We start from the raw sequence: 27,279 nt of genomic DNA on the forward strand, positions 1-27,279 counted from the left end.
CTCCCCTCCCTCCATTCATGCTGCCTTGTAGAGTGTGAGGCTACATTAACAACAATGTGCTAACCCTTGAGGTCTCAGCCGAATGCCAGTTCATTATTTAGCAGTAAGGCATTCCCTGGTAAATATCCCACTCTCTTCCACCCTCTGACTTCACCACCTCAACCAAGCTTCATAATCATCATTGCTGTGCTAAAGTATTAAATTGTTTGTTTAAAACTTATAATGTGTGTGTATATATATAATATAGTTTTTTGTCTGGTGAAAAAAAATTCCCTGAGACCTAACCTCCCCATTTACATTAATTCTTTTTGGGAAAACTGGATTCACTTAACATCGTTTCGCTTAAAATCACATTTTTCAGGGACATAACTACAACATTGAGCGAGGAGTTACTGTAAATATGTTTTTACAGCTTCACAGAAAGGTACCAATTTGGGGAGAGGGGAGAAGCCAGGATCAGTGGTTTGGGCAGCGGTGCACACCGGGCTATTCTGATGTGTAAACCGAGCATTTGGATAATTGGCCAAGCCATGGGTGCCTCCTTCCTTGGGGGAGGAGAATGATAAAGCAATGAGACCTGTTTTGCTTTGTTCTTCCCCCTTGGACAGGATAATGTGCAAAGGGTTGAGATCTATTTCCTGGCCAGTGCACAAGGAGACAGGGCCCAAATGCACAGTGCACAAGAGTCACAAGTGCTTCTGTAAGAATAACCCAAGATGGGAACTTTCCAGCAGCAGCAGAATAAGCAGCTGGTTCCTACACGTCCTGTTATTCTCCAAACCAGTTCTGTGGAAAGACTCACTGTGCTGGTCCCATTGTTCCAGGATAAGACCCCAAAATCTGGACCCCCTCAAAAATGACAAAAAATGCCATAGAGATTGGCTGTTGCAGACCCAGTCCTCAGGGGATCCTTTGCCTTCTGTAATTGATTCTGTAACTTAGGTAAGCACAAGACCCTCTTGACTTTCCTCTATGGTGTAAGGAAGCAGGAAGGGGTAGGAGTTGGGATAGTAGATCTCACAAGCCCAGTGAAGGGAGCTGCACTGATCCCAAATGCTATGACAGCTCAAGGATGTGGTGTTATATCAGGCCTGGTCTACACTGGGGGGAGGGGATCGATATAAGTTATAGTTAAACACGTAGCTGAAGTCGACGTACTTAGATCTATTTACTGTGGTGTCTTCACTGTGGTAAGTCAACGGCTGATGCTCTCCCGTCGACTCCATCTGTGTCTCTCACCCTGGTGGAGTACCAGAGTTGACGGAAGAGTGCTCGGAAGTCGATTTATTGTGTCTAGACTAGACACGATAAATCGACCCCTTCTGGATCGATCGCTGCCCATCGATCCAGCGGGTAATGTAGACAAGCCCTCAGCTGTCCCACATTCAGCTTATCTTTTATCACTTGGCTGGGCCTAGGACTATGCAAATTCCCAGCTCACCAAGCTAAACATTTTGGGTTACAAACAATACACTATCCTTAAATCACATTTGTAAGAAGTTCTGTCTCCTGGCTGGGCAAAGCTGCTCATCTGTCAATGCCCCATTCTGGTCTCTGATCTCTGTGTGAGCTCTCTCTCGTCCCTCACACTACACCCTTATTTCTCAATTCCTCTTTCCTTCCTCTCATTCTCTTCTCCCCACCCACAGTCTTGCTATGGGATACAGACCTTTCTGAAAGTATATCAAGTTCCCCCAACACTCCACACACCTTTGTCTGTTAAATCCAATCTAAAATTAACCTTTGGGCAGTACATCACCTGCTCCTAATAACCAGCAACTTGCCTGGTCGGTGATACGCAGACCTTATATGTCTTTTTGTGGCTGCTGTCAAGGGTTGGCGGGTGATGGTGGGGAGTGAGCTGTCACTTCCACTTTCTTCGGAAACCCCATTCTCTGCAGTACATTACAGCCAAAATGTAAGGGGGATGGGTAGGAAGGGGCACTGAACCAGGCTCACATGCCACCCCTATTAGTTAACCTAGTACCTCCCACTTCCAGTGCAGGATTGCTCTCTACAACATGTGTTCCAGTGAGTTGTCTAGTGGAGAATTAAGATGTTCCAAGTGATGGAGCTTCCATCAGTTCCATGTGGAGACTATTTAATGGGATAGTAGATCTCACAGCAGATCTGTCAAAGCAACACAGAAGTGTGTCTTCCCTCTCCATCCCACCAACAGTAAGTTACTTATCCCCCACCATCCTACACCATATGGGGGAGAGAAGGGGCAGCTACCACAAGGGAGAGGAGCCACCATCACTACGATAAGATTCTCTGCAGGACCGTGGGATGGGAAGAAGAACTACCAGTCACTGATTGCCACTGAAGGGTCCTGGAATGGCTGCATCTCCTGTCACCTATTGCAGTGAGGAACCAGTGAGCTGTAGGTCTCACTCCTCAGGAGGGGACAGGAAGCTGCAGTCGCACTGAGCAGGAGAAGTGAAGTCCAGTGGTGACTCTTACAGCAAGGGAGAGGAAAGGAAAGTGGATGTGGTGGTGGTTGCTCTGAGAAGGGAAATTACTGACCCAAGGGGTCTTTGAGTGCAGCTAGTGACTTCTCTCCTCTGGAGGGTGCGTAATGGGGAGTGGCACCTGCTCATCACCAAGAGAGAAGGAAGAGGCTAAACATCACTGATGGTCGGAATAAAAGAAGAAAACAACAAGCCCTGAGATGAGTCGTATCCATCTATATGCTGCCAGGCGGCTCTTTGAAGCCTTGTTTCTGGTGGGGACAGATAACAGCAGAAGCACCTCAGCCCTCCAGGCAGCAAATCTGATGTTCTTGGGAAAGAATGGGGGGTGTGGACATTAGAGGTTAGTGGCATTTACCCCCCGTGGTGAACAACTGCTGCAAAAGGAGGTTGGTTTTGCTGATCATTCTACTGGTGCTTTTGGGGCAGATTTTCAGGAGAGCTCATCTTCTAGGGTGCAGGTGTTTTGAAAATCTGGGCAGAAGTGTTATAGTAGGGGCTGCTGAATGTTGAGCTCTTTTGAAAATCTGGCCTGAAGTCCCTAGAGTTTCCCAGGCTCTCACAGGCATGGGTGGGCCTTCTGCCTTGAGAGAAGAAGAAACGCAGAAATGCATTGAAATAGAAAAAGGAATAGCCAAAGATTTCCCAGGACAGTTTTGGGTTTTTTTAGAATGAGACCAGCACTGGCATCTGCTCTCATCTGCCCTGTTTGTAACTGTAAACACACAACCCCATTCCTAGCAGGCTGCACTTCAAAGGATATTTTTACATTTATATTTACATTTTCAAACATGGCAGGCTTGGCACATATTGTGAGTCCTTCCTTCAAGTGCTGGAGAGACACTAGATTTTCAGATTCTTCTTGTAACTGCAGAGAGCAGACCAGCTACACACCCTGTCGAGCACTTTCCAACAAGGACACCCCCGTAAATGTGTAAAGGAGGCCAAATGTTACTTACACCAGAGTCTCTAATTTACAGTTTGGGTGTGTCAGCCCCTCACACAGCAGCCGCACTCCAGAATCTCCCAGAGAAACATTATTATCCAGGTACAACTTTGTCAGGTTCTGTCTGGTTTTGAGAAAAGCGGCGAGATCCCCACAACCAGCAGCTGTGACACCGCACCCCCACGTAGCGGACTTCCGCAAGCTGTAGGAGAGAGAAAGGTAGAGAAGGGGGATCATGGTGTGAATGGGGCTCATCACAGATGTTCTGACAGGTGGCCCCACCCACCGGCCCCTCTACTTGACTAATCAGCATCCAGAATGAGTCAGAAGTCCTGCTACAGACTGTGATCCAATCAGAGCAGGCCCATCACTACAGGGAGGCTTTAGGGGGAGCCACTTCTCCAGGCAGCTGTGCCAGGCTCAGAGCAGGAGGAGCTGGGAGATCCTGCCCCTCCACGACCCCCGGCACTAGCTCGGCTGCTGCCCTGCAGGGAGCAGCCCTCTCACATCTCTGCCTCTGCCCCCAGCCCATCAGCTCCCAACTCTGACTGTCAGGCCTGGGAAGGGGAGACAGCAGCCAGGCAAAGCACTGGCAGCATCAGACCCACCTTCCTCTGAGACCAAGAATCAAAGTGGGGGAAACAAAGAGAAGAACCCCCTGGAAAGGGTTTCCCCAAGGGGCGACTATGTGATCCTGTTGGCAGGGCCTATTCCAGAGTCTCTGGTGGGGTTATAAAAGCAGATGTTCTGATGGCTTCTGTAACCCCCCTGCAGATCCTGGGCTCCTGATGGAGCGGCCAGCCAGCTGAATGGGTAACCATGGCAGCAGGCCAGCTATGACCATATGCACTTCAAGGACCACCCACAAGTATGGCTGTCTTTGTCCTCCAAGGCCTCACAGTGAGCCCCCTGCATACCCGAACATGAGCTCTCCTCACCCCTAACAGCTGTTAAATCTTGCACGTATGTTGAGACACCCCGTCCACCAGAACTGTCACTGGCATGGCCTCCTTCATCACCTCATTTGCCTTAAAATATTGTTACTCTGTCCAAAGGGGAGGTGTGACAGGACCCCAGGGGTGCAACCTGTGACTGTGGGACCTCTGTGTCCCCTTACTCTCTATTCTGGGTTGTCTCTCACAATGCCATTACTGGTGGCAAGCAGCAAACCCCTCCAGGTGTTGTTACCACTCAGTACAACCACAGGGGGAGCCCCACACCCAGTTAGATTCCATGAATGCTCCCAGAGCCACTCCTGAATCACACAGAGAAAGGCACCAACCGAAAACACCCAGCTTCCAGACTCATACCTAGTAATATACTAGGGATGTAAATATTGTTTAAAAAGTTAACCATTTAAACGATAACAATTATATCATTTAAACGGAGAGGGGCTGGGGTGGCATTGCTGGGGTGCAATTGGGGTCCAATGCGGCTGGCGCTGGGGCCGGGGTCTGTTGGAGTCTTCTGAGTGATCTTGTTGCTTGTGCTGTAGGTGGGGGGAGGAGAAAAAGTAAGTCCAGGCCTCTCTAGTGGACATTGCTGAGTCACCAGGCAAGGTTGAGCAATTCCCCTGTGTGGCTTTGTGCAAGTGCGTCACTGAATTGTAACTCCCTTGCAGGACAATGACTGTTAATGGTTATATCTTTGGGGAGCTAGTATCTGAGCGCTTCCCAAACCCACAGCATATTTTAGTGACAACCATACAACACAATTCTCATAATTTCATATGCATTAATGATATAAAAATGTAGATGGAACAGTGGGTTTCAGCAGATCATAACCTTTCCCTAGATACCTTACATGGCCTGCTTTATATGCAATATCACAGTTATATACACATGATGAATATGGGGGTTAAAGGGCACTCCCCTGGGGTGTAGAGTGTCACAGGAGGGAAATCCCAACATTTGGGAGAGGAAAAGGCCCCTGAATTTGTTCAAGGGAGAGAAGCCCCCACGCCTCTGGGAGCCCCCAGAGTCTGTAAGTGTTTGTAGAACCCCCAAGGTTTTTGGAGGTATGGAAAGAGGAGCCTGCAATGGGAGGAGATATTCTAAGATTGGGTTGAATAGGGGGAGAGAAAACACCAAAGGTGTATTTGGGAATCTTAGGGGATAAACCCTAATTTGGGGAAGGGTAAAGAGAAGAGGGCATCCAAGTTGAAGCAGAAAGAAGAACCCCACAAGATTTAAAGGCTAAAAGAGAGATAGAGACAGAAGACACCTGAGAAGGTGAGGAGAAAGAGACCCCAAAGTGTGGGGAGGGCATGTGAGGGGAATGGACCTCACTTGGAATTAAAAGGAGACCACCTTTGCCTGAAAAATATTGTCACTCTGCCCAATGGGGAAGTGTGAAGGGACCCTCAGGGTGCAATCTGAGAAGGGTAGTGAAGGGAGTCGTGAAGGGAGTAAGGAAAGACACCCCCCCACACTCCCACACTCTGATACCTTTGATGGAAGAGATAAGGCTATGGTGGGGTAAGGAAATACCCACCATGGTGCAGAGGAAGACAGACCTCCAAAGAAGAGCACTGAAAGTGGGGGAAAACTGTAAATGAAAATAGGGGAATCCCCTAGAAAGTAATATGGGGAACAGAGGAGAATTAATAAGTATACAGGGAGCAAGACAGAAAGAATTAATGAAGCATGGAGGGAGTCTCTAGGGAGCAGCAGAAGGAAAACAGAGAAGATGGAGTGAGGGGAGAATGGCAGGAAAAAGAAAATGGCTAAATTTGAGGGTAAACAGACACTCAAAAGACTGAAGGAAAAAAGAGAGTGACAAAGAGAGAAGAAAATATCTGAGGAAAGAGAGAAACAACAGAATAACAAAATTTTAAAAGGGGGAGACAAAGCGGCACTTAGATTTTTAAAAATATTTTATAGTAAGTTTGATGCCAAAATGTTGCACTAAGATAAACACTCACTGTATGCTGCCAAATGTTCAAAAATCACGAGTCAGGCTGCAAAGAGCCTTAAACTGAGCATAGCCATGTGATTGTCTTAAAAATCATGAGATTTAAAAAAAAAATAATACACTGAATTCCTTTTATTTGGCTTCTGATTTTTCAGACTTTAGGGTTCATGTTCTCAGGCTGTCTCTGCAACCACAAGGGTAGAAAGTAAGCTTTCATTTTCTTTTGAAATGGAGAGTCTTACTTAGTCACGTATCAGAGGGGTAGCCGTGTTAGTCTGAATCTGTAAAAAGCAACAGAGGGTCCTGTGGCACCTTTGAGACTAACAGAAGTACTGGGAGCATAAGCTTTCGTGGGTAAGAACCTCACTTCTTCAGATGTGCATCTGAAGAAGTGAGGTTCTTACCCACGAAAGCTTATGCTCCCAGTACTTCTGTTAGTCTCAAAGGTGCCACAGGACCCTCTGTTGCTTTTTACTTAGTCACATGACTCTGGGAGCTAGGACTTTCAGAAAAACATCAAATATCAAGAGATTTGTGATAAAATCGCAAGATGGCAACAATGTCATGTATTACAACATGATTCTCTGGTGTAACAGGGGTCTCAGAGGCCTGGCTGAGATTGGTAGAGGGCATGAGAGTCAGGGCCGGCTCTAGCTTTTTTGCCACCCCAAGCCAACAAAACAAAACAAAACAGAAACCTGCGGGGCCGCTGGAGTGGCGATGATTTAAAAAAAAAAATAAACATGCGGGGCGGCCGTAGCGGCAAAGTAAAAAAGAAACAAAAAACAACAACTGTGCAGGGCGGCCGGAGCACGGGTGCAGGGGGACTCCCGGCACTGCCTATGTGCCCCGGGCAGCAGAGTGCACGCCCGGGCTAGCGGGGGGAGGAGGGGAGCGGGGGGGAGAGAGAGAATGGGGGCGGCCAGGTCTTCCTTAAGCGGGGCGCTCGCCCCACTGCCCCTCCCACTGCGCCACCTGCCGGGAGGGCTCCATGCCGCTACGGTCAGCAGGCAGGGAAGGACACGGGCTGCCCTGCTGGGCTTGCTACAGGGCGTTCCCCTCCTCTGCGCCACCGCCCCCTAGAGGGCAGCTGGAGCAGCAACCAAAAAGAAAAAAGAAAAAAACCCGCAGGGCGCCGAAGCAGCAAAGCAAAAAAAAAAAGGATTGGATGCTGCCCCTTGGAATCTGCTGCCCCAAGCAGGAGCTTGCTTGGCTGGTGCCTGGAGCCAGCCCTGATGAGAGTCCATCGTTACTGAGATCAGAAGCAAGAATAACCTGATTTTTCTTTCTAACAAAATTATGTGTAAAATGAAGGGTTTTCAGTCCGGATTTAACGATAAATCTGAATGCAAAGTTAATCCTGGAGCTGCTTATGCCCTTCCCCATCAACTCAAATTGATGCTGGGTTTTAGAATATAGCTGGGTATGCATCTATTGGCAAATAATTGTATCTATTTAGGGACTTGTGGTTTTGATGCACTTCTATATTAACAATATGTAATTTGAGACACTAGAAAGTTTTCCTAGTGCAGAACTCCAGATGAACACCATGAATGCTCTTATTATTCTAATTGCACAGAATTTTGCCTTTGAAATGTCTGAAGACCATCACATATACTGGAAATGACACCTGACATTTCAAAAATGTTTAGGAGATGGCTACCCTTCACTCTCCTCCTCCTCCAGGCAACCCCACCTGGATTTTGTTTTGCTTCTTCAGAGCTTTCAGATGTTTGTTTGAGTCTGGTCTGACCAGTAGTCAGAGCTTTTTGAATTTTTCTGACACACTTCAACAAATCATGTGTATCGTGGTCAGAAAATTCATGAGTAGTACTAGCCCTAATTTTTAAATGCTGATTGTTAAGTTTGTTATTGTTTAAAAACCATAACCATAGAAAAGAGAGACCATGTCCAATCCAAAAAGCACATTTCTGAGACCAAAAAACACCAGAGAACAAGCACAGCTGTCTGCAGGAGAAAGGAGGCTCTTGTGATTAAAGCCCTGGCTCTACCGCAAAAAGAACAGGAGTACTTGTGGCACCTTAGAGACTAACAAATTTATTAGAGCATAAGCTTTCGTGGACTGCACGAAAGCTTATGCTCTAATAAATTTGTTAGTCTCTAAGGTGCCACAAGTACTCCTGTTCTTTTTGCGGATACAGACTAACACGGCTGCTACTCTGAAACCTGGCTCTACCACAGACTCTCCCATGTGACTTTGGGTAAGTCACTCTATCTTTATGGGTCTCAATTTTCCATCTGAAAAAATAATTATATTTCCTTCCCCCATCCTTTGTCTTTCTGGTCCGTTATAGCAGGGTGATGCTATAGTTAAGGTTTAGACCAGGTTTCTGTTTAAAATTCAACTCTTCTAAAATCCACAGGGTTATTCAGATTGCCTTGAAAGTTGGTGAGCCTCATGAGTGCCTGGGATTCTGTACGTGTTCCAAACATTTAGATGTTTGACCAGTTATTCCTGAGATACCATCTCTGGGGAAATAACAGTTTTTCTTAAAGGTGGCAGATTTCAGCAGCGTTTCTGTGCTCACAGGGTATGTCTACACTAAAGTTAAATACCCGTGGTTGGTCTGTGCCAGCTGATTTGGACTCCAGGGATTGGGTTGAGAGGCTGTTTAATTGCAGTGTAGACTTCTGGGCTCTGGCTGCCAACCTGATCTCTGGGATCCTCCGACCTCGAAAGTCCTAGAACCCAGCCTCCAGCCAGAGCCTGGAAATCTACACTGCAGTTAAACAGCCCTCATAAGCCCAAGTCAGCTGGCACAGGCCAGCCATGAGTTTTTAATTGCAGTGTGGACACACCCACAGAGAGCGACCAAACCAGGGCTCAGATCATTGCACCAGAGTGTCCAGTGCTTGAGGGTCAATCCAACAGGGAGTATGGCACCTACCAGCCCTCTGGAGAAAATCAAATTAAAACTTGCTTTGAAACAGATTTTGCTTCTCTACATTCCAGTATCAGAAGCCTCCCCTTCCAAATGACACTACATGGATTAAAGTGATCATGTGTGGACAAAGGATTAACTGGATTGTTAGTCTTTCATATTTCACAGCAGCTGGATAGCTCAAGGGACTAATCAGTAGTCCTTTGATCCTGACCCCAAGTCTGTTTGAACTCCTACTTGAGGTCTGGGGAGTGTTATTTTGGGGAAATGTAATCAAAGTATTTTTGTAAAAAAAAATAGTTACATGAATACTTGCTGGCAGGGAGGGGTATTTTAGGGGTGGAGAAGGGGGGAATACGGGTGAGAGGGATTTGGGACTGCATTGAGGGGAGGGGGATAAATGGGGATGGGTGGTAAGAGAGATGAAGGGGCTGGAGGACTCAGGTGAGGGGGAAGGACACATGGGGTAAGTGGCAGAGTGCCCAGAGAGAATAGGGGGAAGGGGGCTTGTCAGCCCCCCAGTCTTCCCTTCTTTTCATGTGCCAGAATCTGGGGTATCTGACCCCCATTCTTACCCCCCTCATGTGAGTCAGGTTTTGGAGGGGTTGCATTTCTAAGGGTGTCTTAGTCCTGCTCCCTCCGTGTGTGTGTGCCAGGATCAGGGGAAGCCCTGCCCCTCTGGGTAGGCAGCATAGAACAAGCATGCTCAGAGCAAGCACCAAGCACACTGCTGAGACTGGGGTGAGAAACTGGGCATGGGTACACTTAACCAGGCCAGATTAACATTTTCTGGACCTGGTACCAAACATATTTGTGGGCCCCCTTGGGGGCAATGGGGCACAGCTTGGCGGGGCAGCCCCACTCTGCCCAGCCCAGCATGAGGGCACTGTTTACAAACCGGCAGCCACCAGATGTACACTGGCCCACCTGGCCCTACACTGCCAGTGTGCCCCTTCCCCTCGGGGGTGGGCTTGCGATGCACCATCCTGCCCCCCCTGCCTAGCACCCTCCCCACCCAGAAACACCCCCCTTAAAGTCCCTAAGCCCAGCATCCCCCTGCTGAGACTCCCCCACAGATCCCTATGCCCAGTTCCCCCTGCTCAGACCCCGCAGTGACAACTGCACAGCCCGGGAAATCACCCTCTGCCCACATACCCCTCTTAGGACCCTCTTCCCTGGTGGGGCCCAGCCAAGCCCCTCGTGGTGCCCCCGCAAATACTGACTGAGACCGGCCCAGCCTCTGCACTGGTCCCAGGTGGCTTGGCCCCAGGGAGACAGGCAGGGCCCCACAAGTGCTGAACTGCAGAGTTTGGAACTAGAGCCACACTGGGGAGCAGGGCAGACCCCTGGGATATGACACCCAAAAGCCTGTCCTGCCCGGCTGCACCCACTGGCCCTGTGGCCAGCAGCCCTGCCTAGCCCATGTTGCAGAGCCCAGCTGCTGGGCATGTGAGCAGGACCTTCTGGCTGGGAGCCACTCACTCAGCAAGGCGTGGGCTCTGGACTGCCCCAGAGCGAGGAGCCAGACCCGGCCATGTGGATGGGTTAGATTAGTCCGTAATGGGCCCCTTCCCAGTGTGGGTCCGGCGCCATTGGCACCATTGTAAACCCAGTACCGCACTTGACCCATTTCAGAAATTATCCAGTACTGGGGAGGGAGGGACACCCACTGACATGAATGGAGCAATTTACGCATCTCAGAGACATTGTTTCAGACTGTGTTCATCTCCATGGGGAGAACATCTCATTGAGATTAATGTGGCGCTTAACACTTCTCTGAGCCTGTAAGGCTGAAGTCTGAAACCCCCCCTAGGCAGAAATCTCAGAATAAATTTTAAACATTTGGGAAAAATCTCATTCTGTTGAGGTTTTCTTGGTTATTTTGGAGAAATGTCACCTGAGCACAGCAGAATATTCAGAAGGCACTGGCACTATTGTTGAAAAGAAAACAAATGACACGTGACTGCTCACAGGATGGGAAGGGTGATTAAGGGTGCAAGAGTAGGTAGTAATATGGGAAGGGAGGGTTGGGTTTGCAGAAAAGGATGGGGGTATTATGGGGAGGGGGACACATGGGAACAGGTGGTAGGGGAGGGAAGAGGATTTGGTGGGCTCAGGTAAGAGGAAGTGGTAGGGATTAGGGGAAGTGGGAGTGGAGAAGTGGGAAGGATTGGAGAAAGTGAGTGGTAGCAGAACATATTGAGGGTTTACAGGTGAGGAGCCTGGAAGCCCTGAATTCTCCCCTTCTATGTGTGTGCTGGGATCTCTGGCAGCCCTACCCCTTTGCAGGGGTCTGAGCCCCTCTCCCTGCCCACTGGATGTTCTGCTTAGCATGCTTGGAGTCAGGACTAAGAATAGAAGGAACAAGGAGCCATTGCTGGGCCTAGTTTGAGAGGCTTTTGCATGGGATGATCTGGACAAGCCATCCACCAGTCCAGTGACAAGCCAGGGCTGTACATCCCCAGATAGCAGGGGAAAGGGCAGCCTGACAAAGAGAGAGGGCTTAAAGTTGGAAGCTGGGAGAGAGACTGTGCAGATCAGGGAAACCCTGCTAAATTCCTGCTCCCCGCAAAAGGAGTTTGCATTAGTCTTAGACTGTGGCTTCAGTGATATGGCGTCTCCTGCACCGCAGTGACCAGAATCCAGAGAGAGAAGTTCTTATCCAGCACAGGTTCCCGAGAATCAGCTGAGATCCCAAGGGATTCTAATGAACCTGGATGGAGTCAGGAGAGGAGCCTGCCCTATCAAGGCATGAATTAAAAGGTGACTTTTGTTTTAGTCAGCCACCACCACAGTGCTGCAACACTCCATCTCAGGACACATGATCTCAGCAGCACCATCCACCCTGGGAAGGTGCCAGGGAGGGAGGTGGGGTTAGGGAAGTTTGTGCGCATTAGGATGCAGGAAATTGGGTTAATAAAGTTTCTTAATTATTAGATAATCTTAAACCTTCCTGCCCCATATCCTATTTTCCTGTGACCAATACAGTTCACCTTTCTGTTATAGTGTTATTTTTGGTGTGTCATTCATTTGCTGAGGCTTATTTTATTTACTCTCTTCTCCCCTGTACACTGGGCTTTATGCTTCTTCCCAGTTTGAAGTATTATCATGGCTTTATCAAAGGATAGTCACCTATGCATTGGGCACAGTGCAGAGTCTCTTTGAGTGGCGACACCAGGAGCCAAAAAAGAAAAAGAACCCAGAATCTGACCCGTGCAAGGAGTGGAGAGAAAATACCCCAAATATTTGCGATAGCAAGCACGTGGGAGAGAAAATGGAGGAGGGGCTACATATTATTATAATAAAAAAAAGTTTTAAAACCCAGCGACATGTTTAAAAGAAAACCTGAAGGAAAGTTAAAAGAAAAATAATGTAGCTAAAAGTTGTTTTGTTAAATTTTTCAGGGATCAAAGTGGAGTCTTTGGGGACCATTTAAAGTAAAAGTCACTGTAGTCACAGCCTGAAGTAAAAGAAGAAAAGGCCTTTCATGCTGGTTTCTATGTTTTTTGAAAATGAATACTGCACTCACAGGGACTAAGTCCTCATTTAAGAGTCAGATCCAAAGGATTTTGAAAGTAAAGAACTCAATGATCAAACTCATTCAACAGCAGAGCTGAGAAAAAGTCAGATTTCCCATCTAGCAAGGAAATTCTGATTATTTCAACATTTGTTTTCATCCCAAAGCATGACAAAAAGATGAGGCATCAGTTTTTATGGAACAGAAATTTTTAAAAACTTCAATTTACAAATGAGGAAACTTTTTGTTTCAGCCCTCTCAACCCAAATGAAATATTTTGCATTAAACTGCCTTTTCCTATTGTTGTGCATTGCCTCCTGGGACTGTAGTATGGGAACCTAATGCACCCATTCTCCACTGTGCCCACGGTTCCTGCATGGACTAGGTCTCCCAGGATGCAGCCTCCATCCTCCCATGATGCATCACACATGTTGGTCAGAGGAGAGTCCAATTGCACTATGGAAGATGTAGACCTCCAGGGAGTCTGACTCATAGGAGGATGAGGACCTGAGGTACAACTCCCATAAGGCAATGTGCTAACATGGACATACAGTTTAATGAAATGTTTTGTCAGTTCAACAAAAAAATCCAATTTGGGTTGAACCAAACCAAAAACAAAAGATATTTCATTTTGATTTTTCTGATGGAAAAATCAAAATATTTATATAAAATCAAAATATGAAGCTGCATTTTCCTTCATGGAATCATTCCACTGGTAAATTCTTGACCGGCTGTAGACAATAGTCTGCATATGTCATTAGCTGCAAGAGCAAATTCTTCTAGTTTAAATATTGGAGCATAAAACGTACACGATCAAGTAACAAACTCAGTTACTGCTATATATGTGCAGGTCTCGTTCCTCTGGAGGGAACAGGATGCTGCAGGTGCACTGAGCAGGGAGATCTACAGCTGAGTAGTGACTCCAACAGCCAGGGGAAGGGAAGGAAAATGGATGTGGTCGTAAATACTCGGAGATGGGAAATCACAGATGGCTTTTCTCACCACTGGTGGGTGGGAGGGTAGCGGTGGGGTCATTGATAGCAGCTGATAGTTCCTGTCTGCTGCAGGCTGTGTACTGGAGAGTGGCACCTCCTGATCATCAAGGAAGAGAAAGAAGAAACTAAACAACACGGATGGTGGGGAAAAAAGGATAAAACAAACAGTGCTGAGATGCGTCCTATCCACCTACAAACAGGTGGTGGAGCTCTGAGACCTTGATAGAGGCATTGTGGAGTAGATGGTGACAGAAGCACCCTCAGCCCTCCAGGCACCGTATTTGATGTTCTTGGGAGAGAAAAGGAGAACTTGCATTAGGCATTAGTGGCATTAATCCCAAAGCCCCAGTGAGGGATAGCAGCTGGTGCAACAGGAGGCTGATTTTGTGGCTCACTCTGCTGCTGCTTTAGGGTAGATTTTCCAGAGGGCTCAGCATCCAACATGTAGATTCTTTGAAAATCTGGTGGGAAGTATCACAATGGGAGCTGCTGGGTGCTGAGCAATTTTGAAAATCTGGCCTCAAGTCCTCCGTATTTCCCAGATTCTCAGAGGCCTGGGATGGGGTTTCTATCTTGAAAGCAGAAGAAAAAGAGCAGAAATGTATTGAAAAAGAAAGAGCCACAGCTTTCCCCAAAGGGTTTAGTTTTTTATAATGAGTCCAACATCGGCACCTGGTCTCACATGCCCTGTTTATAACTGTAAACACACATCCCTACCCCCAGCACCAGTATTTCTTCAAACTGGTGCTGGCTCTCAGCTGGGAGCACATTCAGCCCCAGCCCTAGGAACATCAAAGGGCGAAGCCACCATGGCTGGAGTTTAAGCATAAGCCCAAATTGAGTATTTCTGCTCAGATGGGGAGGTTGAGAATCCTCAGAGTCCTGTGGGGTCTCTTTTGTTTTTATTGGTTATATATATGAAAATTCAAGGTGTCAAAAATTATTAGAATGATCTATAAAATAGGCTATTAGAGAAAGGGTAACAGTGATCCCTTTTAATAAATGCATTTTATTAAAAATTATATATATAGTCCCCAAATACCAGGGGGCTGAGGATCTAATTGTTTGGTGTGGGCTCAGCTTTACTTAGTTTTCATTTTCCAAACAGGGCAGGCTGGGTGCATGTTTTGTGAGCCGCTGACACACGTGCTGGAGACCCTGAACTCTCATTTCCATGTAGCTGCAGGGAGCAGACACCAGCTGTGATGGGTTCCGTCACAGAGACCCCCTTGGGACTGTCACCTGATGTGCTCAAGTTACCTCTGAGCCTGTTTTCTCTGAGCTTTGGCACAAGATGGAAATCTTTTGTCTCTCTGAGTCCCCACCCCGCCTTCTAAATGGAAAAGTACCAGATTTAAGATGGATTTCATTATCAGTTAACATGGTCACATATCACTGTATGACCCCCTACTCTCCATTCCCCATGGGCTAACCCACAAGTACACAGGAAGGCTTTCAAGTAACTAAGGCCATTTACAACTGATTGTTTCTGGAGCACCCTTAATGGCCTCCACTTAACACGTTTATGTCAGTGATACAAGTTTGTATCATATTCTCCTAACTCCAGATATAAAAATAATACAGGCAAACAAATAGGATGAACACACTTAGTAGATTACAAGCTTTCTAATGACACCATACGGGGGTATTTAGCGTAAAGCATAATCCAGTTATGTCATATTCATAAACATATTTCCATAAAGCATATGGAGTGCAACGTCACACCAGCCACGCACCCTGTAAAGCTCTTTACATAGAGGGCATCTGTAAATGCACAGAGGAAGCCAAATGTTACCTACTTCAGACTCTGTAAATTGCAGTTTTGTTTCAGTCCCTCACACAGCAGCTTCACACCGGCATCTCCCAGATTATTATAACCTAGATCCAGTTCTGTCAGGTTCTGGTTGGTTCTGAGAACAATGGCGAGATCCCCACAGCAAGCATCTGTGAGAAAACAAGAACTCAAGCTGCAGGAGAGAGAAATGCAGAGAAAGGGGATCATGGTGTGAACAGGGCTCATCACAGCTGTTCTGACAGGCAGCCCCGCCCACCAGTCCTCTCCTTGACCAATCAGCATTGAGAATGGGCCAGAAATTCTAGCCGAGGCCCTGTCTCAAGTTCTACCCCTTAGCCAATGAGTAACCAGTGTTGGGTGGATCTTCCTGCTTAAGCCCCACTGCTTCCCCTTGAGAGATAACCAATCAGCATTGAGAATGGCCCAGACATGTCAATCCTCAAAACTGTGTCATTGACCAATGAGGAATAAGATTTGTTTTAAGGCTTCCTCCTATGCAGCCCTCCAGCCCTTTCTAGGGACCAACCAGAATTCAGGATGGGAACTAGGTCCCTTAAGTCCTGCCCACTCAGCTCTCAACCAACCACAGATTAGCTCCAGGATGGTATGACCCAATCAGAGCAGGCCCATCACTACAGGGAGGCTGTAGGGGGAGTCCCCTCCCCAGGCAGCTGGGCCAGGCTCAGAGCAGGAGCTGGGAGATCCTGCCTCTCCATGCCCCTGGCACTAGCTCTGCAAAAAACAACCCTCTGAAGCACCTGGCATTGGCCACTGTCGAAACCCAGGATGCTGGGCTAGATGGACCATTTGTGAGCCAAATTCTCAGCCAAACCAGGGCTGCTCGCTCAACTGCCCTTCCAACAGTGCCTGCACTGATCAGTCCTAAGGCATGCAACAATGACCTAGCCCCTGAGCAGAGCCTGGCCAGGTGACCCCCAGGCTCAGAGTATTTCCACAACCCCGCTAGAGCTGCAGATCAGTCTGGACAAGAGGACTACCCGGCCAGGAGCCCTCCTGCTGCCTCCCAGTGCATCACATTCTGGAAACTCCCAGCCTGCCCCTGCCTTGCCTGAGCCCTGTCCCAGTATTGTCCTTGCCCTACTCTAGCCTCACTCCAGCCCTGTCACCAACCTGCTCCAGCCTTGCCTCCGACTCCCAATCCTCCCCAGACTCTGACTACCCAGCTTCAACCTTCAGCCTGTATGTGGACACTGGGTTCAATATTGGCTTGGCTTGTCCCTGGACTCTGACCACCCACCCTCAACATCTTGCCTGCATTTCATTTAAGTACCACCTTGGGCCCAAACCCAACCCTACACCTAGCTTCAGCCTATACTCCAACCACTAGGCCTGCTTTTCAGAGGCACCGCCTCACACCATAGGTCTGACCCAGTAGGGCCATTCTTATGTTCTACTGTCTCTGTCTCTCCCACCAGCCCACATGTATGGATATTAATCTCAAAAGCCCAAAGTTAAAGGTGTTTATAAACTCTTTCTCTGCCCAACATTAAACAGTGACAAGAAGGTTTGGGGTTATTTTAAACAGAGGCCTTAGTTTCACTCAGTTATTTGGCAAACAGCCAAAAACATTCATTCTAATTAAAAGTTTATTGATTAACCACAAGAAAGAACAAAAGTCAAAACTGTCTTTTATATTGAAAATGTCACTGAGTGATTATGCAAACCAAACAGTCAAAATCTTCTACGTCTTTTTCTTTTTGGAGGCAAAATATCAGTCTCTTATTTTCAGAACAACTTTTCTTCGATGGAAAGGAAAGGAGTAATTTTATTATCAGTCCTGATGTATACTTTACTTATCCTGTTTTTTAACAGACAGACAGACACAAGGTGAAGAGAGACAGGATAGAAAAGATGGGTGAAAGCTGAGTTTTGTTGATGTTTTTGGAACACTGTATTGCCAGGTATTTATGTGTGGATGCTTTTTGGCTGGCAATTCTACCATGACACCTGCTGCTTGGACCCTGGTTTACGATCTGGCCAGGGATTTTATCTGAGTGGATCTTTTCTTCTTAGACAAGGCAGGTTTGGATGAATACAGCATAGCTGACTTCTGGATTTCATGAAAAGCCAAAAGAGTAAAAGAGAGAACATAAAAGGCAAGGAAAGGGGGGCAGAAAATAATACAAGGGAAGGGAAAACAATGCAGTATCTTATGTGCTTCTGCAGTGCTGGCAGTTTGACACCCCACTGCTGGGCTGAGGATTGGATGTCATGATAATGCGATGACCTTCAGCACTCACAGGTGAAAACAAAGTTCCTTGAATAAGTTTAAGGCCACCCAGCCTTCCTCTCAGGAAGAAAGTCCTTTAGCTGAGCCGACATGAGTTGCAGTGCTGACAGTTTGGGGAATGAGCTGGGATGCAAGGTGGGATGGAAGATGAGAGGGGGAGCTTATCTGAAGTGATCTGATTTTTTTTTCCGAAGTCTCTTTTGAAGGAACGCAAAAGTGGGAAAAGTGGGCATCATAGTTCATCTCCCTTATGATTTTGTGCTCCTATTAGGCCTAATATCCGTCACATCAGTTTCCGGTTCCACATTATCTGTTTTTCACAAGCATAATTTCAACAGTCCTTGGATTATAACAACATAGCATTTTTGGTTTAAATTAATCTATTTTCTCTATCTGGTTTTCTTCCACCTCTGGCAAGATTCAACATCGTAAACAGCTTGACCTATTTTTCACGGTTATTGTAACATCTTATGGATTCTCACATACTGTTTACATTTGAGCTCACAACGTGGGTACAGTTTATAGGCCTAATAGTCATAACAGCTCTAAGCTCTGACCGTCAGGCCTGGGGAGGGGAGGCAGCCACCAGGGCCAGTACTGGCAGCATCACACCCACCTTCCACTGACATCAGAGTTAAAGGGGGAAAGACAAAAGGGAAAAGAGCCTCCTGGCAAGAGGGATCCCTGAGATTTAGGGAAAGAAGAGCCCCTGAAAGGGGGGTGACCATGTGAACCTGTTGGCAGGGCCTGATTCACATCCCTATTGAACTTATAAAAACAGAAGCTCTGCTGGTTTCTGTAATGCTCCAGCAGAGTCTGGGCTCCTGATAAAGCTGCCAGCCATCTGAGTGGGTATCCATGGCAGCAGACTGGGTATGACCATGTGCCCTCAGGGACCACCCACAGGCATGGCTGTCTTTGTCCTCCTTCAAGGCCTCACAGGCGCTGCACACCAAAGCATGAGCCCTCCCCAACTCCACCAGCTGCCAAATTCTGTGCATGTCCCAGATTTCACACCCATCAGAACTGGACATGGCAGTGACCTCTCCATCACTGCAGTTGCCTTGAAACTATAGTCATCCTACTGAAGGGGGAGCAGAGCCCCCAATGCTTGGGAGAGAAAAAGAGCCGCTGAATTTGTACAAGGGAGAGAAGCCCTCAATCCCTGGGTGAGCCCACAAGTTCTGTAAGGGAGAATAGAGCCCCCAAGATATTTTGGAGGCAGAACGAGAGGAGCCCCCTGTGAGTGAGGGACTCTAAGGTTGGGGTGAAAATGGGGAGTAAAACACCATGGATATATGTGGGAAATTGGGGAGATAAGCACTAACTTGGGGGCCAGGGGCTGGGGAGAGAAGAGGCCATCCAAGATAAAGTGATGGAGAAAACCCCCATAAAATGTACAGCTAAAATAAGAGAAAAGACACCTGAGAAGGCGAGGAGAAAAAGACCCCAAAGTGGGGAGAGGAAATGTGAGGGGAAAGGAGGACTCCAACCGGATTGAAAGGAGAAAACCCCATCCCCCCAGCAGTAGTAAAGGGGTGTTGTATTAATTTTATTAAATTTTCCCATCAACATTCATTATTAAGAACATAAGAATGGCCATACTGGGCCAGAACAAAGGTTCTTCTGGTCCAGTATCCTGTATTCAGACAATAGCCAGTGCCAGGTGCCCCAGATGGAATGAACAGAACAGGTAATCATCAAGTGATCCATCCCCTGCCACCCATTCCCAGCTTCTGGCAAACAGATGCTAGGGAGACCATCTCTGCCCATCCTGGCTAATAGCTATTGATGGACCTATCCTCCATGAACTTATCTAGTTCTTTTTTTAACCCAGTTGAAGTCTTGGCCTTCAAAACACCCTCTGGCAAAGAGTTCCACAGGTTAATTGTGTGTTGTGTAAAGAAATACTTCCTTTGTTTGTTTTAAACCCGCTGCCTGTTAATTTCATTTTGTGAACCCTAGTTCTTGTGTTATGAGAAGGAGTAAATAACACTTCCCTTTCTACTTTCTCCACACAAGTCATGATTTTTTAAATCTCTATCATTTCCCCGCTTAGTTGTCTCTTTTCCAAGCTGAAAAGTCCCAATCTTACTAATCTCTCCTCATACGGGAGCTGTTCCAGACCCCCTACTCATTTTTGTTGCCCTTTCCTGAATCTTTTCCAATTCAAATATATCTTTTTTGAGCTGGGGCAACCACATCTTTCTTGCATCTGAAGAAGTGAGGTTCTTACCCACGAAAGCTTATGCTCCCAATACTTCTGTTAGTCTCAAAGGTGCCACAGGACCCTCTGTTGCTTTTTACAGATTCAGACTAACACGGCTACCCTTCTGATACTTCACATCTGCACACAGTATTCAAGATGTGGGCACGTCATGGATTTATATAGAGGCAGGTGACTGAACCATTTCATAAACTTCCATCAACTTTTCCTCAGGCTTACAACTGAGGTAGGACCAGGACCAAATTATTACTAGAGGGGTAAGAAAATGACCCTCTTCCCTTGCACCATCATATGTTCAATGGAAGAGATAAGAGTTAGGTGGAGTAAGTGAAGACCCACCATGGTGTGAACTGTAAGAGAGACCTTTGGGGAAGAGCAGTGAAAGTGGGGAGAGACCCTAAATGGAATAAGGGCCCATAGGAAGTGATATGGGGAAAGGGAGGGACGAGAATCAATAAAGATGGTGGGGGTGAAAGAGAGAGAATGAATGAGCTATAGAGGGAGTATCAAGGGAACAGAGAGAAAAAGGAGGAAAAAGGGGAAGATGAAGGCAGAGGTTTAGAGGGGAAATGGCAGGGGGGAAAGAGTTAAATTGGAGAGTAAACACAGACAAGTGAAAGGCTGAAGGAAAAAAGAGAAAAGAAAATACCCGAGCAAAGAGAAATAAGAGAACAGATTTTTAAACAGGGGGTGGGGAAGAGGAGAAATCGGGGAACTCAGGGTTTTTTTTTAAATTATTTGTAGAAAGGTTGCAACCAAAAGGTTGCAATAGTATACACACTCATTGTATGTTGAAAGTGTTCCCAAATCACAAGCCAGGCACCAGAGTTACAAAACTGGCTTAAAAATCATGAAATTTGCACCATTATCCTGTATAAGACAGTATGATTCTCTGTGATAACAGGGGACTCAGGGGACTCATTGGGAATGGTAGAGGACATGTGAATCCATTTCTGAGTTCAGTGGCAGGAAAAACCTTGTTTTTTGTCTATAACAAAACGTTAAGTGTAAAATAAAGAGTTTTCAGTCCTGATTTAACTGTAAATCTTAATTCATACTTAATCATGGAAATGCTACTATGCCTCTATACATTTCCCTAATCAACCCGAGTTGATGCTGGGTTTGAGAATATAGTTGTGTGTACAAAAATTAACAGAGTGTCTCCCCAAGCGTACGTGCTTTAAAAAAAAAACTTGGATGACTGTAACCAAGCCACCTGGTGGCCCCTGCCACAACAGCATGTTTAGTACCTAACACAACACACAATGAGGCTCTGAACCCAGTGGGGGAATTTTGGCACTACTAAAATACACTACTAATAAATAATACTACAACTACCCCAAACTATATGTGGAATTTATTCTGCCACCACTTGAGGACCAGTGTCTCCGAAGTTGTCGATGGCTGACTTGACAAGAGAAGCTCATTGGAGCAACTTTTGGTTGAGACACTGAAATCCAAATAGGAGAACTGCTCGGGCATGTTGGTAGCTGCCAAGCATAACTTAGAGTATCAAAGTGGTGGGCCATGAACCATGACTGATGGACAAACACCCAGAAATTCTGTTGACCAAATCAATACTGTATTTGGTGCTGAACGGCAAGAGGCACAGAGAAAATTTGAAATTTCTGCTTTTCATCCAAAAGAGAACAATGTTTTTTCAGAAGTTTTGAATTCCTGTAGAGTGGAAACGCTGACTTTTAGACCAGCTGTAGTCTAAACATCATGATCTGCCGAGAGAGCTCATAGTCACAAACATGGGTACCCTAACCAAGCAGCCAAGGACTAGAAGAACTAATGAGCCATCCCTGTCACTGACTGTCCACTGCCAACAACACTTGACTGCAGAAATGCCTCCTCCCCTGTATGGCCTTTACAGAACTCTATGGTTTCTCCTACCTATGACAGATGAAGCAGGGGGGAAGAAAATCCAAGTACTAGTGTCGGGAAAACCCAAGAAGAAATAAACGTCTGCACAAAGAATTCTTCCATACCTGCTCCTTGACCATGAAGAGGCCAAGAGATCCTCCTCCTTCTGTGCCATAGTAACCACTAAGGCATACATCATACAATTCTGGACTGTTAATCACTTTGTCAACCTAAAATGTCTCCTCATCTCCACAGCCCAGCACCACTCACTTCAAGGGACCAGTACCCATTTTATAGAGATGATCTTCCATGTCCAAGATGGCATCTGTGTCCAGGAGGGATAACACAACACCCTCCTTCTTAGAATTCTGCCCATTCACAAAACAGGAATTTCAGAAACACTAGAGGAAATCTGAGTCTCCACTCATGACCCTGATCTTCTTGGCTGGTTAAGGGCAGTAAAAGCACCTATGACCCCTACTAAAAATACTGTCATCAACTGTTTGGAGGAGGGAAATCTTCCTTTCCATTCTTGAGCATGCGGCTATCTGGCCAGACTACTTATGAACCCATTGCTTGTTGCAACCAATCTTAAAGCTACCACCAAATATCATCTGGTTCTGAGCAACCTAATCAAGAAGCTATTGAACAGCCTCATCCAACTTCACCAGTCCATTGGTGATATCCAGCTGGCTTTTCAGACACAGAACAGAGATGGCACTGCTGAGATTGATGGAGGAGTGGACTTGTATCGTCAGGGTTTGCAGAACGGTGGCTGACCCTGCTCTTGTCTGAGTCAATAGTACAACTTTGACTGATTTCAAGACACACTAAGATTAGGTCTTCCGGGATCACTGTGTAAAGAGTTACTGATTATCAGTACTGTAGGAGGTTACAAGTGATGGTTTATTATTATTTCTTGTAATCCTCATATGGGGTTTCTCAGTGCCTGGAGGTCTGGTCTGGGCCCCTTGGGGGCCCTGTATCACTGCCTGCAGTGACACAAGAGTGTGAGTGCCAATCTCAGGGCAGACTGTTAGGAAGTGGCTCACAAGCCCCAAATTGGTTGTGAGTTCTATACTTATATTTCACCAACCAATTATCAAATGTAAACTCCTCAGGCACTGTAACAGCCTTAACATGGAGTCACAAACAGTCCCCTTGGGTTCTCCAATCTATTTTGGCTACCTTTGTGATAGTTGGTCCTTTATACCAAGAATTTCAGAATATTCAGGTTACTCCCAGTCCCAAAGGACCCGTCACGTACACAATGTCAATTGCACTCTTGATCTCAAACCAATGACGCTTGTAGCCAATCCTATAATTAACTAAGAACATAAGAATAGCCATACTGGGTCAGACCAATGGTGTATCTAGTCCAGTATCCTGTCTTCTGACAGTGGCTGGTGCCAGTGTTTCAGAGGCAATGAACAGAACAGGGCAATTTATCCAGTGATCCATCCCCTGTTGTCTAGTCCCAACTTCTGGTAGTCATTATGGATCTGAATCCCCTCTGGTAGTCAAAGGATTAGGGACACCCAGAGCTTGCGTCCCTGACCAGCTTGGCTAATAGCCATTTATGGACCTCTCCTCCATGACCTTATCTAATTCTTTTTTTAATCCAGTTATACTTTTGGCCTTCACAGCATCCTCTGGCACTGAGTTCCACAGGTTTAATGTGCATTGAGTGAATGTGACATTACTCAGGTACAATCTGGACAGATGGACCTATCCTACATGAAATTCCTTGGTATAGTTGCTGGACCCCAATGCTGGTCTATGTTAACCACTTGGAAGACTGCATGTGTTCTTTGTGTTCAGTACATGCCTAGGATATTTGTGTATCTATACCTGACTGATAAACTGGGGTGTGTGTGTGTGTGTGTGTGTATTATATATATATATATATATATGGTTCTTGGAGAATTAATAAACTGTTGGTCAGTTAAGAGCCCCACGTGTCCTGATCTGAGAAATATTGTCCAAAGTAAAAGCTAACCTAAAAAGGACCTAGCATTTAAATTAATTAGTCTGCTAATGCTTTCTGAACTCAACAAAAGAGGTTCTCCTATTTAAATTCCATTGCAACATTAGCCAATTAGAAAAGTGTTCTGGTCAGTCTAAAGTGACAAAGAGTCCTGTGGCACCTTATAAACTAACAGATGTATTAGAGCATAAGCTTTTGTGGGTGAATACCTACCTACTTTGTCAGATGCATGTAGTGGAAATTTCCAGAGGCAGGTATAAATATGCAGGCAAGAATCAGTCTAGAGATAACGAGGGTAGTTCAATCAGGGAGGATGAATCCCTCTTCTAGCAGTTGAGGTGTGAACACCAAGGGAGGAGAAACTGTTTTTGTAGTTAGCTAGCCATCCACAGTCTTTGTTTAATCCTGAGCTGATGATGTCAAATTTGCAAATGAACTGAAGCTCAGCAGTTTCTCTTCGAAGTCTGGTCCTGAAGTTTTTTTGCTGCAGGATGACTACCTTTAAATCTGCTATTGTGTGTCCAGGGAGATTGAAGTGTTCTCCTACAGGTTTTTGTATATTGCCATTCCTAATATCTGACTTGTGTCCATTTATCCTTTTACGTAGGGACTGTCCAGTTTGGCTGATGTATATAGCAGAGTGGGCATTGCTGGCACATGCTGGCATATATTACATTGGTGGACGTGCAGGTGAATGAACCGGTGATGTTGTGGCTGATCTGGTTAGGTCCTGTGATGGTGTCGCTGGTGTAGATATGTGGGCAGAGTTGGCATCGAGGTTTGTTGCATGGATTGGTTCCTGAGTTAGAGTTACTATGGTGCGGTGTGTGGTTGCTGGGGAGAATATGCTTGAGGTTGGCGGGTTGTCTATGTGTGAGGACTGGCCTGCCTCCCAAAGTCTGTGAAAGCGAGGGATCATTGTCCAGGATTGGTTGTAGATCAGTGATGATGCATTTGAGAGGTTTTAGCTGAGGACTGTAGGTGATGGCCAGTGGAGTTCTGTTGGTTTCTTTCTTGGGCTTGTCTCACAGTAGGAGGCTTCTGGGTACACGTCTGACTCTGTTGATCTGTTTCCTTATTTCCTCGTGTGGGTATTGTAGTTTTGAGAATGCTTGGTGAAGATCTTGTAGGTGTTGGTCTCTGTCTGAGTGGTTGGATCAAATGAGGTTGTACCTCAGCGCTTGGTTGTAGACAATGGATCGTGTAGCGTGTCCGGGATGGAAACTGGAGGCATGAAGGTTGGCATAGTGGTCGGTGGGTTTTCGGTAGAGGGTGGTGTTAATGTGACCATCACTTATTTGTACCATGGTGCCTAGGAAATGTACCTCCCATGAAGATTGGTCCAGGCTGAGGTTGATGGTGGGGTGGAAGCTGTTGAAATCATGGTGGAATTCTTCCAGAGTCTCCTTCCCATGGATCCAGATGATGAAGATGTCATCAATGTAGCATAGGTAGAGAAGGGGCATGAGTGGAAGAGAGCTGAGGAAGCGTTGTTCCAGGTCAGCCATAAAAATGTTGGCATATTGTGGGGCCATGCGGGTGCCCATAGCGGTGCCACTGGTCTGGAGGTATATATTGTCACCAAATTTGAAATAATTGTGCGTGAGGATAAAGTCACAGAGCTCAGCAACCAGTTGTGCTGTGGCATCATCAGGGATACTGTTCCTGACAGTTTGTATTCCATCTGTGTGTGGGATGTTTGTGTAGAGAGCCTCTACATCCATGGTGGCTAGGATGGTGTTTTCTGGAAGATCACCAATGCATTGTAGTTTTCTCAGGAAATCAGTGGTGTCACGAAGATAGCTGGGAGTGCTGGTGGCGTAGGGTCTGAGAAGAGAGTCCACATACCCGGACAGTCCTTCAGTGAGAGTGCCAATTCCAGAGATGATGGGGCGTCCAGGATTTCCAGGTTTGTGGATCTTGGGTAGTAGATAGAATAACCCCGGTGTCCTGAGTAGATGGTGCAGTTTCTTAGTATATTCCTCAGTGGGATCTGAGGAAAGTGGCCTGTAGAGTTTGGTATTGGAGAGTTGTCTGGCAGCCTCCTTTTGGTAGTCAGACCTGTTCATGATGACAACAGCACCTCCTTTATCAGCCTCTTTGATTATAATGTCAGGGTTGTTTATGGAACTGTGGATGGCATTGCGTTCTGCATGACTTAGGTTATGAGGCAAGTGATGTTGTGAGGCAAGTGATGATGATTTCTGCCCATGCCCGTGCGGAAGCATTCTATGTATAGGTCCAGGCTGTCATTTCGACCCTCAGGAGGAGTCCATGTGGAGTTCTTCTTCTTGTGCTGTTGGTGGGAGGGTATCTGTGTATCAGTGCGCTGTTCGGTGTTATCTTGAAAGTATTCTTTGAGTCGGAGACAGCGAAAGTAGGCTTTCAGATCACCACAGAACTGTATCATGGTGGTGGGGCAAAAAGAGAGTCCCCGAGATAGGACAGACTCTTCTGCCGGGTTGAGTATGTAGCTGGATAAATTGACGATATTGCTGGGTGAGTTAGGGGTACCACCGTTGTGGCCCCATGTGGCAGGTAGGATTTTAGATAGCTTACACTCCTTTTTCCTTTGTAGAGAGGTTAAGTGTGTAATGTAGATCTCCTGTCTTACTTTAGTAAAGTCCGTTTGTGTGGAAGGTTGGTTATTTATGAAAGTCTCCAGGTTGGAGAGCTCTTTTGATGTTTTCCTGTTTGCTGTATAGGATGCTGATCAGGTGGTTCCTCAGTTTCTTCGATAGTGTATGGCATAATCTCTCACTGTGGTCTGTGCAGTATGTAGATAGTAATGGATTTTTCACCTTCAGTCCATTTGATATGATGTCCATCCATTTGCATTTTGAAAGGAAGATGATATCTGTCTGTACTTGCGCAAGTTTCTTCATGAGGTTGATGGATTTCCACTCCATACGGCTGAATACAGTACCTTGCATGGTGTCAAGTATCAGAGGGGTAGCCATGTTAGTCTGGATCTGTAAAAAGTGACAAAGAGTCCTGTGGCACCTTATAGGCTAAGAGACATATTGGAGCATAAGCTTTCGTGGGTGACTACCCACTTCATCAGATGCATGTAGTGGAAATTTCCAGAGGCAGGTATAAATATGCAGGCAAGAATCAGTCTAGAGATAACAAGGTTAGTTCAATCAGGGAGGATGAGGCCTCCTCTCTTATGTCCACTCAGCCTGTATGCTCCCTCAAAATTCAAGAAATCAATACACTTCCAATTCCAGGATCAGACTCTAATGCATTAGAAAGTTCCAAGGTATTCCTTCTTCTGCCAGGTGAAAAACCAGGTATTCACAGCACTGACCTGCTACACCTGGGAATTCCTATACAGAACCATGTGCTAAACAGATGATTTGATGGTACAACTGAGATTCACATACTAATTTATGTAGGGGATTC

General features: G+C 46.3%; 2 protein-coding genes across 2 annotated transcripts in view; one reads left to right on the forward strand and one right to left on the reverse strand.

Moving 5' to 3' along the window:
* LOC128836107 (uncharacterized) overlaps positions 1 to 27,279 on the forward strand; it is a 342,237-nt gene that overhangs the window by 72,408 nt on the left and 242,550 nt on the right. The gene's annotated exons all lie outside the window — the stretch shown is intronic.
* LOC128836347 (NACHT, LRR and PYD domains-containing protein 3-like) overlaps positions 1 to 27,279 on the reverse strand; it is a 96,452-nt gene that overhangs the window by 13,712 nt on the left and 55,461 nt on the right. Inside the window, exons 9-10 of the mRNA XM_054026552.1 lie at positions 15,545 to 15,712; positions 3,431 to 3,619 (exon numbers count right to left, since the gene is read on the reverse strand). Of these exons, the coding sequence (XP_053882527.1) occupies positions 3,431 to 3,619; positions 15,545 to 15,712 (357 nt within the window). The remainder of the gene's footprint in view (positions 1 to 3,430; positions 3,620 to 15,544; positions 15,713 to 27,279) is intronic.

The sequence above is a fragment of the Malaclemys terrapin genome, chromosome 4 (assembly GCF_027887155.1).
Source record: "Malaclemys terrapin pileata isolate rMalTer1 chromosome 4, rMalTer1.hap1, whole genome shotgun sequence".
Classification (NCBI taxonomy): Eukaryota; Metazoa; Chordata; order Testudines; family Emydidae; genus Malaclemys; species Malaclemys terrapin.